At 33.5% G+C, this 13,024-nt stretch overlaps 1 protein-coding gene across 1 annotated transcript; it reads left to right on the top strand.

Moving 5' to 3' along the window:
• Window positions 1-4,907: 4,907 nt before the first annotated feature.
• On the top strand, window positions 4,908-6,517 carry LOC110699596. Its single transcript, XM_021877097.1, has one exon. It carries the CDS (start codon window positions 5,271-5,273, stop codon window positions 6,198-6,200), a length of 930 nt encoding a protein of 309 aa, XP_021732789.1. The 5' UTR covers window positions 4,908-5,270; the 3' UTR covers window positions 6,201-6,517.
• Window positions 6,518-13,024: the final 6,507 nt, after the last annotated feature.

Genomic DNA, 13,024 nt, shown 5'->3' with positions numbered 1-13,024 from the left:
CTAGTTTGGCTTAATCCAATTCAAAGCCTATTTAGATGATGAGACATTGTCGATTATCAACTAGTTTATTGTGATCATGAACCGATACTTGTCACATTTTTTTTAATGTTGAGTTGATTTAGGCTAGATCAATTTTCAATAGGATCAATCGAGTTAATATAATTCGGGAAAACTTAAGTTTAACTCAACTAATATAGATCAACCAAACCGAAGAATAAAGTAGTCCTTCACAATCATTCAAGTTACACAAAAATGATAATTATTACGAGTAGAATCATAAAGCTTTAAAAAGATTCAAGGGATCAAACACTCAACAGTCCACAACCGTGGCATCAATTTTCTGGAATGTCTGGTTCTTTTGTCTTAATGAGCACCAAAAATACCAGGCCCTCTTAATTTCTATTTCAATAAATAAATTCTCGTTGCACTTAATTAAACACAAAATTTTCCAATTTTAAATTATGACCAAAATCAGATAATATAGACCTTATTATAGATCTCCACTGTACTTCCAGCATGATAATTGAGGGACAACCTCCCATTGTAGAGCTTTATTATGGGGTCCATACACCAGACGAGTTGCCTCTTATTTTTTTTTGGCCCACACTCTTTATAAAAAAAAATACTCCCCCTCTCATAATATAGTTTTTGTTTTCCTATTTTAGACAGTTAAAATGTTGTTTCTATTTCTATTTTTGGATAATATGTAAAGATCATTATACCCTCACTTTTTTAACTTTATTTATTGTACTTCCTACATTATCGTTGAATTTTGCGCATGCCTTGTACTTTTTTTCACTTTCTCTCTCCAACTTTTTTCTATCATTGTACTTTTTACTTTTATTAATGTACTTCATCCACTTTCTCATCCTATTTCTTAAATACCGTGAAAAAACACAAACATGAACTATATTATGGGACAGAGGGAGTATGTACAAAGTAATAATTTTTTTCCTCTTTATTTATAATAATTTGATTTTTGCTAATGGAACGATTTTCCTCAAAATTGCTTAAAGATAAAATAATTCCCTATTTGTGTCGGTTTTAAAACTAATTCTCACCATATTGTCCACGTAGGATTGGTGATAGCTTCGTTATATTTTTTTTTTTAATTCTGGTTCAGCAAAGAACCGCTAATGGTGCTAGCGTTTTTATTGTGAAAAACCGCTATTATCGTTAGCGGTTATTCTAATTAAGGAAGTGCAAAGAAGATTATAAGTGTGATATATTTTAATTAGAAGAACTAACGGTGATAGCGGTTTTATCGTATAAAACCGCTATCACAGTTAGCGGTTCTTCACTAAACCAAATTTTTTTTTAAAAAAAAAAACAAAAAACCAAATCTACCACCAATCCCACGTGGACAATATGGTGGGATTTAATTTTAAAACCGATGCAAATAGGGAATTATTTTGTCTTTAAGCAATTTTGAGGGAAATTGTTCTATATTTATGTACTTTGTATTTCGCTATGATATTTTTTTATTAGTGATTAACACTTCGGAATTAGGATATATACATAATAATTCGAGATTTTTTGTAGAAGTATTAATGATCAAAATTATGTGTACATAAGTGAAAGTCAAATTGTCGCAATTAAAAAATAAAAAAAAAAGCTAAAACAACTACTCTTATGTTACGTTACAGAGTACATTTGAAGGTATATCGAGAATTCTACTGATTATGATGTAGAAAAGATTGAATCTTAGTACATTGCTATGAGTATCATCATAAATAGGGCTGCAAACAATCCGGGCCGAGCCGAGTTTTAATCTGTTCGAGCTAAGCTTGATAAGAATTATTCGTGTTCGAACTATCTCGAGCTTGAACGAGCTTTTAAAAATCTTGTTCGAGCTAGGCTCGTTAAGAATGTGGTTCGTTCGAGCTTTGTTCACGAACGTACTCGTTTACATTTCGGGTTTCAGTTCGAGCTTGAACGAATTTAAATCAGGTTTGATTAAATAAACGAGGCCAAATTTATCATTAAAAAACGGTTTCTTTCAAATTTTAACACATCCATAGATGTTTTTAATCTTTCTATAGAAAAAGGTAAAGCCGGGTAGTTTTCATGCCTTTATATAATGAAATAATTAGTACTTTTTACAAATATGTATGAATAAAAGATATATACATTGTCTGAGTTTTAATTGGGCGTGAAAAACCTATAAAATGGACTTAAACGAGCTGTTCATGAACATCAACGAGTCGAACATGATATTGTTCGAGCTTTGTTCATCTATTTGCGAGTTTAAGATTTTTGTTCAAGCTTGTTTGTTAGCTTAACAAACAAGTTTTGACCAAGCTTTGACCGAGCTTGTTCGCGAGTAGTTCATGAACCTATTAGCTCATTTACACCCCTAATCCTAAAACTTGGTCAAGAAATTCAGTTGACATAAAAAGAGAAAAACAAATTTTAGTAAATAATTAAGTACACTAAAAATGGGCCTTTGCTCTTTTTTCCCTAGCAAATCTTTCTCCCCATGCTCTCAAAATCCATTCATAATAGAATCAATCTTTGGATGAGTAGTTTTACATGGGTGGTTGTCGTTTTTTGACAACATAACACCTGCGTTTTCATCATCATTTCTTGGCCCTTTTCTCCTACTTTCTCCCTCTCTTTTTTTCTTTGCTTTCCTTATTTATTTATTTAATTATTTATTTATTTTATACATGTATATATTTAAATTACTTTTACACAATAATATTCTTCACTTTTTTATATTTATCTTTTTATGGCCAGGGCTTGTTTTGGCTTTACAACCATTTTTTCAGAAAAAAATAAATATTTGGATGTTGATTTTGTCTAAATAATAGTTAGGATACCAAGCATGATTTGGTTCTTCTCTCCTATTTCTTTATGAACTAGAAAGTATAAAGGTCAAAATATTACTTCTTTTTCTGTTGAGAAAAGTTGATTTGATAAAGTTGTGTATGAAAGTCTCGTAAAACTAATTGTAAGATCAGAGTTTTATTAATGCTAATATGAGGACATTTTTTTTTATGTCTTATTATAAATTTAGGTATAATACATTTTTTTTTATTTTTTTTGGTGAAAGAGAGGGAACCAAGCCCGGGTATAATACATATCTTATTTTATTTTATTAACATATACTTCGTATCAATACTACAGTAGTACATATATTGATTTAATAACTAAAGTCCTTTCTTTTTCCTTTTTCTTTTTCTCTAAATACTAAGTGTTTTTTTTATTTATTTATTTATTTTATTTTTTTAAGGAGCATATATTGATATATACACATGTGTGTAAATGTTTGATTCCCTAATTTAGGAATTGTTTTTATGAATCTTATCACCTTCAAAGCAAGTTTCAAGGAATATAAGCTTAAAAAAAGATTAATAAAGCTTAATTTAAAAATTTTAGTACTAATAAGGATCAATAAATTCAGATAAAGATATACTCGTACAAATTATAAAGTGATAAAACGATACCTTTAATGATGAGAATGTTTATGTACTATTATAACCCCACTTTTGTTCATCTTGCTATCCTGTCATGCAAGTAGTAAGGTTCACCTTTCTTTTTCTTCTCTCCTTAACCAAGTTGCAATGGAATTTGAAAGAGGAGAAAAGAACAAGAGCTAAGAAGTAAAAGATAGGGACCATTATTTGACTCAACCTTATTTATTTATTTACATGCTTATTTATTTATGCATAATATTTAATGATTTGATTTCTAACTTACAACCATATATTTTTGGGTACATTGTATAGATAAAATAGTAACTGCCAATTACAAAAAAAAAGCTAATATTTCAAGTAGTACTCCTTTATTATATATATAAACATTGTTATCATGATATAATCATCATTAGCATCATCTTCTTCCTCTTCAAAAAAGGTAGGCAAATAAAAGGTTAGTACTTCATTTTCACTTATGATTAAGTGTGACAAAGATGGTTTTGGTTTAATCCTGTGGGGTCAACTTTTACGGTTACAATTGAAAAATATGTGTCAAATGAAATTATTAATGTGTCTAAAATGACTATGAACATGATTATTGCTTCCTCTTAGTATTAATATGTCAAATTTTAATTGCTCAAATTTGAACTTTTAATGTAACTTTTCACCAATCTGTTTGAAAAAGTTGGGATCAATTATTTACTTTGGGTACCTTCTCTACTAGCTTTCCTTTACAGTCAACCTAATAATCTTTACTGAAAATGAGATGAACATAAATTCATAAGAGATTAAGTTGTATTATATTGATACTTGTAGAAGGTTTATTAATGCTAGTCACCTATATAGTAGATGATGTATCTTAGGGTAAATACAATCCAAATGCTGAATAAGATTTAACATACGCTTTTAATAGTAGGAGATGTCTAAGAAAACATTACATCCTTCGTTCTATTTACTTAATTACACTATTACACTATCCACAAACTTTCGATTACTCACTTTTTAAATCATACACAAGCAAGAAAACAAATAATTATGTCAAATTTTCTTAGATTTGTCTCGATATATGATTTTAAATTTTCAACTTTTATAAGTTTTGTTGAATGATAATTAAATATATTCACTTGTAATTATATTTATGCAATGGTAAGTATGAAACTTCAAATAATGCAAGTAACAAAAGACAAAAGAACAATTTTGGCAACACGTATAAGAAGGTTCAACAGGCCTACAATGCACCTAAAGGTACTAAAAAAAGTCACAACAGTGCTCTCAATCTGGCGCACACACAAGTGAGATAACGTATAAAGTATAAGCACATGTCGTAAGCGTTATTTTAGATATTCCTAAGTGTATGAAGTAATTTATACAAGGGGTAAATAGGCTAAAATTTAGACATTAACTCTCCTAGAAGATTTGATTAGTTGAACTAAACCAAACAACTTCAGATTCATTTTTTTACTAAAGAGTATGAATTAACACAATTAATTTAAAATTTTAAAACTCAAAAAATATTCTGTTATTGGTCCCCTCCATTTCTTTTTAAAAAATATAGATAAGCTGAACTGGCAGACTCAAGGATCCCCCCTTCAACCTTCTATTCCCTTTCCTTCCATAATACTACAAATTTACAGATTTTAAGGTGCAATTCAAATCATAATAAATACATTTACATGGTGTTTGTCAGAATTCCTTGGATCTCCTTTCCTTCTTTCTTGTAATCAAATTAATATCACTCCCTTTTTTTGCTCATCAAAACTCTAACTCCTCCACCTAAAATAACTCCTAAATTTCATAAATAAATTCCTGAAATACATCTTTTTTACTCTCATTTCATTAGTTTGTACAAAGATGAGAGACATGGTAACATGTTTTAGCGAACACGCGGTTCGGATATCCGAAACGACGTGTTCTAGTTACATAAACCAAGATCACCAACCGTGCCTCCTATCGAATCTGAATCTCACCCCTTCTGTTCCAAATGCTGTGATTTTTCTCTATAAAGCCGTCCTTCTTTCTGAACAAACGCAGTTCATGATTACTGTAACATGGTGTAGGAACCCGCTCGGCCAGGGTGGTCTTAGCATTAACTTTGGTGATGACCCTTCTTCAGCCTCTTTTAAGCTCAACACATTTTCTCGCCTTTTTCGTAAGAAGAAAGGCCAGAAATCGTTCGAGGTAGACTCTTTAAAGGTCGATGTATACTGGGATCTCTCGTCTGCAACATACCATTCCGGCCCTGAACCTGTAGACGGCTACTACGTAGCCGTAGTAGTTAACTCCGAACTCACCTTAGCTCTTGGTGACCTCGCTCATGAAGCCGTCACCAAGAGACTAAAAACTGACAGTTCGTTGCTGTCAAAATCAGTACAGCTCGTTTCTCGCAGGGAGCATTACTCAGGAAACGCTCTCTACACTACTAAAGCACAGTTTTGTGATTCTGGTATAAGTCATGATATTATGATCCGATGCAGCGAAGATCATGAGAGGCTTAAGCAGCCTGTTCTGTATGTAAGCATTGACAAGCGGACAGTGATCAAAGTTAGGAGGTTGCAGTGGAACTTCAGAGGCAATCAGACCGTGTTCGTCGACGGGTTGCTGGTTGATCTGATGTGGGATGTTCATGACTGGTTTTTCAATCCGGTTTCAGGGTCTGCAGTATTTATGTTCAAGACTAGAAGTGGAGGTGAAAGTAGGCTTTGGTTGGAAGAAAAATTGGTACAAAAAGATCAAGAAAGAGTTGAATTTTCTTTGCTGATTTATGCTAGTAAGAGTTCTTAGAAAATAAATCTTAGTTTAATTTGTTCTTCTTTTTAATCATCTAAATTCAACTTTAGTTTTTGTTTCGGTTGAATGTAATTGCTGCTGATAAAGAGGAAGTAAATACATAAAAAAAATGATTATTTAGAATGCCTCCGGTTTAATTTTTGTGTTGTATAGGGAGGCCGGAGGCACAACCAACTGTGATGTAAACGGGTTTCGTTCCCAATCGTCTTAGTCATGAAATGCATTGATTTGAGTCTTGTATGAATGTATCTTGAAAATTGATCCAATCTTTATGTGAGCAAAAGAATAACATTATAATCAGGTTAAAGTAATTTAATGAAAAGCTATTAGAAGGATTAGTTTAATTAATCATTTAGTATTCTATTAGTAACAATTAGGAAAGCAATGATGAAAAAGCAGTATAAATAAATAAAGTAAAAAGTGGGAAGGATTGTAGGAATTAGATGCCAAAATGGGCAGCAGGAGAGGTACAAAAAGATCTCATACAAGAGTAACAGCTGAAATTGCTTTATGCAGTTTTTTGCAAACAGCTTTGTCCTTTTACTGTCTCTCTCTCTTTTTTTTTTTTTGATAAGAATGTTATTTGCTGATTTTGTCCACTTTTTGAATTTTTTTTTTTTTTTAACATTTTCTTTGGGCAGAAATAATATTATCTTCTTTCAAAAAAAAAAAAAAAAATCAAACTTTTTAATAAGTCTTATAATATACTTCCTCCATTTTTTTACTTGCAACAGTTTGACTTTTACACTATTCACATATCTCACTTTGACTAACTTTGGTGATTTATAGATAAGGAAAAATATAGTCATGTGGGATCTTGTTATACCCGTCTGGATTTATACTTTCATAATATCAAATTTTTACAATTTTTACACATTGGTAATTAAAGATATTAACGATTGAAATACTGCATTGACAAGCGTGAAAAGAGAAGTGTTGTAAGTATTAAGAAACAGAGGAAGCGTATAAATTTTAACAATCAACTTTAACCATATTGTCGAGCACAATTTTAAATCCACAACTTTACTTTGTTGGGATCGGAAAGTTTGTATAGTAAATTAGTCCATATTGAATCCAAATATCCATTTTCTCAGTTACTATAACTCTAAGGGGGCGTTTGATATGGTAATTTTAGATGTAGGAAATAGATTCAATTAAGTATTTTCATTTCTTGTCGTTTGGTATGGGTCACAAGTAACAAATACCGTTTTCGGAGGGAAACAAAATCTCCAAACTTGTTACCCTTGACAAAGTAGTGGAAACAAAATACGTTTTCTTACTCAATCAAATCTACTTAAATTGTTTCCATTCCACTAGGATACCAAACATATAGTAAAGGTAACGTTTATCATTACCCTTTCCCCAATTTATTTGAATTCTTTCCGTTTCATTTACGATGTTTATACCAAACACCTCCTAAATGTAAAGAGTAGTACCAACAAAAGAAAGACCGACAAAATTGAGTAAATGACTCCAATATGAAAATAATTAAGAGAACAACAACCCTAAAAATCTAATTAAGAGACTCACATTAACAAAATTGTTGACGTTGCCTCCAAAGTGTAGATGCCTACTTTTGGCTTGCTCTTTATCTCGAAGTTTGGTAATGATAATATAACCAACTCATATAATTTGGATCAAGATTGTATAGTTAATGGTCTCAAATGATTAAAAGGGTGGACTAGAGGCCCGCAACTAAAGAAAGGAGTCCCAAAGAATGAGACCACGCTAGATTAGAGGTCAATAATTAAGGAGCAAATTCATGTTTATAATAGCAAGGGGTTTTGATTTACTTTCATCTAAAAAGTTAAGGGTAATACTGACATTTTTAATGGACAATAGATTTAACGATGTTAGAAGACATTAACGAACATTTCTCTCTGTTGTTGTAATTTTGAACATTTTCTCTCTCCTAAATTGGAGCACTTAACCATTGAAGGTGGGAATTACCATTTAACTAGAGTTGGGCAGAGGACACAACCCTTTCCTCTAAGGGTTGACCATACCATTCTTTTCACCCTTTTCAATTAGTGTTTTTGTTTAGTTCGGTGGCGAAGCCGCCAGAATTCTGGTGGTGAAAATGGCCTGGTGTTCACGAAGAAGGTCGGTGGTGGTGAAAGTGGTCTGGTGTTCACGAAGAAGGTGGTGGTGAAAGTGGCTGCTAAACAGGCTTGGGCCACACCCGTCACGATTGTTCACTATATACGACCAAGGATATTCCACTTCAAAACCATATGGCAATGAGGGGAGTAGCCCCTTTGTAAGGAATTTTTCCAACTCCCCTCGCCCTACATGTGGGTCATGTTTTTAAACATGGCGGTGCTCCAAGGAAAAGAAGTTAGAGAAAAAGAGTCACCAACAAGTTTTAGGAACTTGTAAACTATTCACGATTGTGAAGGTTACACCCTATTCACAATCACAGAGATTGCTAACTCCATAGTGGTCCGGAACTATGACTGGATGTTCGGAGATGATGGTACAAATTTGACCTAAGAGAAGTCAAACCCGCATTAAATAGGCCTCTTCTTGATTCTTATTGATATTCATGCGCGCTTTTCGATCAACATACATATATCAAATTAATCCTAAGCCTGTTTAATCTATGTTGGTTGATTATTAATGCACAATTAAATCTAATATTGGTGATCACTTGAATAAAGATCATATTGAACCTGAATTCAATTATAAATTATCTTATTAGGCGTGATTTCAAGTACAATTTCCCTTTAAACTTGCAAAAGAGGGCGTGATCAAGCAATAACAAAGAATCATGAATAATCAAGCAACATACGATTAACACAATAATAATCATAAAAACATCGTTAGCAGTAAGATCCTAGGCATGATACTAAACGGATTAATAATAGTCCTAGCGTGTCACTAATAACATAATCAACACATTATCCTAAACATGATACTAGAAATCATAATAACATCCTAAACATGATACTAGAAATCAAAATAACATCCTAAACATGATTTCTACTCCAAAATCAAAGAATAATAAGAAGGGTGATTAAATTACTCACTTTGATGCCTCAACCTTCTTGCTATTAAAACAATACACACATTAGTAAACTTCAAGAAAGTTAAATCAATAAAGTAAATAAATCAAATACGAATTGAAATATAGATTTGGGACCAAACCTTTAGAACTATCAACCTTTCACGTCGAGGTCGAAGGCAACATCGAGTATGGTTTGGAGTATTCGAATCGCGCAAAGGAAGTATTGTGTTTGTTTTGGAGTGTTTAAGCTAAGATCATTGGTTTAAGAATGCTCTCGAATTCTGGGATGAGGGGATTTTTTAGGCTAATTGTGACTGATTTTTTTATGATTATTGATGATTATGGCTAAGGATTCTTTGATGGTTCTAGCTAATTGTGGCTAATTCAAGATGATTTTAAAACGGGGAAATCGACCTCTATCTATAAGGAAAAAAGAGAGTCTAACGATCAGAAAAAGATCAGAAGCTCTAAATAAAATAGAACAACTTTTGACGCGACGCAATAGGATTGTCGCATCGCGTTGGGTGTTGTCGTGTCGCGTCTAGACTGTCGCAGTGCTATGGTCCTGACGTTGCACGTTGGTTCTAAAAGATAGTAAAGCCGTACGGAGTTTTATTTCCAATGGAATTTTGCAGAAGATATCCGAATGTCTTTGTATTCGAATAGAACAAGGGTTATCATTTGAGAAGTTTTATTCAATCTCGAACTTCTTAGATCTTTATCTTTTCGGAAAGGATAGATTAGAACCTTCTAGAGGATTCTAGAAAATCCTAACTGATTTAGGATTGAGAATATGATCATATAGGGCCTAAATAAAATATTCGGACTCCATATAATCATTGGGTCGTAGCTAAGGTGGACCTAGGCTCGGTTTGGGCTCGGTTTAGTATTTTGGCCATAATTTATTCGTTTTAAGTCGGATTTGGGATTATAATGTATCGTTGGAAAGCTTTTTTTAAACCCCATCCAACTATACAATAGGAAGATGGACCAAAATAATCAAGTTTGGACATTTTTATAATTTGCGCACGAAATGAATGATTTTAAGAACACGAAATGAATGTTTTTGGGTCTAAGGAGACGAAATGAATGATTTGGATTAAAATACTTTAAGTAAGGTTAGAAATATGGTGAAGGCTTAAGAAAACTTTGCGAGACTCTTCAACTCTTTACCAAAATCGTCAATCAAAGACGTGAAAGGTACTCATCACTGGGTTTGGTTTTTGGGGAGACACAATCAGTTGTCTATATATAGAAGCCCCCACTTTGACTGAGTTTGGAGAAACGTAAGTTTCGAAAACAAAAGTCAAAGTAAGCCGAAAGGGACGGAGAATGATTCATAACGTTCTGCGATCCTAAATCATCCTTTTAACACCGATACCTGAAGAAAACATTAGTTCTACAAATAAAGGAGTTATATATAGGGAAAAAACGCGTATCTGCTGGTGATGACAATCCATTTTAGGAACAGTTGCCAACACAAATCTTAATGATGAACGACAATCTGGTTTGGGGAAAGTTGTCAATGCCACGTAACAATCCACCATAGGAAATATTGCCACAATGAAACGACAATCTGCATCTCAGAAAAAATTGCCAATGCTGCATAACAACCCATCATAGGAAATTTTGCTACGATCGATAGTCCACACCTTGGAAAGTAACTCTCAAAGGACAATCCACTTCGGAAAATTTGCCAATAATATGCGACAATCCATTTAGGAAAACTGCCACAATCGACAATCCATGTCTTGGAACATTTGCCAAAAGAGTCGATCGATAATCCGCTTCGGGAGAATTGCCACTACTGAAAAGAATGACAATCCACGTCGGGGAAACTTTGTCGATATTAAGTTGAATAAAGACTCATGACAATCCTCTTTGAGAAATTTTGCCATGGTGAATTCGGTGAATGACAATCCAATCTCGGAAAAATTGTCAAGGGAAATGACTATCCAATCTTGGAAAAATTGCCAAGGGAAATGAAAATTTCCAATCTTGAAAAAATTTCCAAGGATTGCATGACAATCCAATCTTGGAAAAAATTGCCGGATGAAAAAGTGCGTGACAATCCACTCTTGAAAGAATTGGCAATTGAGATGACAATCCAATCTTGGAAAAATTGCCAGTTGAGGAAGATGCCCAACAATCCACTCTTGGAAACATTGCCAATTAAGATGACAATCCAATTTTAGAAAAAATTGTCGCATAGGTGATGTACCTGAGCCCTGCAAAAGTCAAATTTTGCCGAAAGACCTTGACAGTTGGTTGGCTTGAGGTTGACTCAAGGCTTTGTGTACTTGACCTATTTTGTAACTTGATGTACTCAACTCGACTCGATGTGTTTTGACACGACATAGCTTAAAGTGTATGTTTCGTGTATGCATACTCAATTTGATGTGGTGACACGACATGACTCAATGTGCATGATTCGTGTGTGCATTGTGTGATGATTGTACTCGTGCAACTCGAAAATGCAGAAAAGCAAAAAAAAAAAACTTTCATTTTTGTGGAGGGTACCGACTTTCTCCCGAAAAGAAAGACGTGAAAATGAAAAAAGGTAAGGTGTTGGTGAAAAATGAAGTTTTTAAACTTCCTCAAAAGTAAAAAAGATGAAAAGAATGAATCGAGTAATGATGCATGTTGAATAAGTCAAATCATGTGTATGTATTGGTCGTTGTATCTCTTGGTGTAGGGATTATAACATCCTAAACTATCTCAATTGATGATCCGATAATGAAAATATTTAGGTAACTTAGGCTCGGAGGCTAAGTACCTCATACTTTGTGATGCGATAATGATTATGATAATGAGTGATTCGAAGATGACAAGGCATGCTCGGGGTTATATCAAGATTTCATGAGAAAGGGTTCCTAAGGGAAGGATTATTAGGTTGTGTATTTGTGACGTGTGTGAAAGTGACACTAAGGTTAGGCTAAGGGTATGGAAAATATCTTGAGAAGAGCCAAATGATGGTGACTCTTAGGCTGGGTAGGCTAATGAAGTAGGGATCAAGCCCCCAAGTCTAGCTCTAAATGGATAGGATGAGCATTGGAGATCCCTTGATATGATAATGCATGAATATGTGATGAATAATTATTACGGCCGTACCCCATTGTGAGGTTGCCTACGTATCCGTTAGGAATCAGGCCGAACGTAGCTCTAGCCGAACCTCACTCAAGTGTGTGCACACCTCAAGGAGGCCTTTAAAGGGTTGTAACGAGGTTAGGCTAATTGTTGAAGAAGAAGGGATAAAGGCTCTAGACCCAAAATAAGCCCCCAAGGTGTGCAACATTGCATTTGAATCTTGGTACTTGTATGCTTAAGATTTCTCACTTCTGAACTTGTTTTTATTGTTTTTTTTTGCATTTGATTTGTATTTGAATCTTCTTTAGATAAGTGTGGGCAATCCTAATAATGCAGTCTATCACTCATTTGGCATTCATGTTTCTCATACATGGTCCCAAGCACTCGATAAGAAACGCAATCCGAGTCATGTTCATATCAAAGACATTGGAACACTTGCCATTTTGCACACTTTTATTTCTATTAATTTGCTTTAGGAATTGTTTAAGCTTTTTGTATTATTTTTTGAAAATTGCATAAGTTGCACACCGTCCCATCCCAAGGTTAGATAGATGTAGGTAAAAAAGAAAGGACAATCGTTAGACGAGGTTTAAAGTGGTTTATAAAAAGAGATTTTATATTTGAAAGGGTAAAAGTGATTTGATGTGGCTACAAGGGAGTGCCTCAAATCATTGGTATACCTTGTGCTTAGTTCGGTGTGGTTTTCTTTCTTTCTTTTTTTTTT

Source organism: Chenopodium quinoa, unplaced genomic scaffold (assembly GCF_001683475.1).
Source record: "Chenopodium quinoa cultivar QQ74 unplaced genomic scaffold, ASM168347v1, whole genome shotgun sequence".
NCBI classification, from domain to species: domain Eukaryota; kingdom Viridiplantae; phylum Streptophyta; class Magnoliopsida; order Caryophyllales; family Amaranthaceae; genus Chenopodium; species Chenopodium quinoa.
This window is presented reverse-complemented; position numbering and strand designations above follow the sequence as displayed.

Coding starts and splice junctions, on each gene's coding strand:
- LOC110699596 (XM_021877097.1), top strand. CDS start 5,271: ATGAGAGACATGGTAACATGTTTTAGCGAACACGCGGTTCGGATATCC.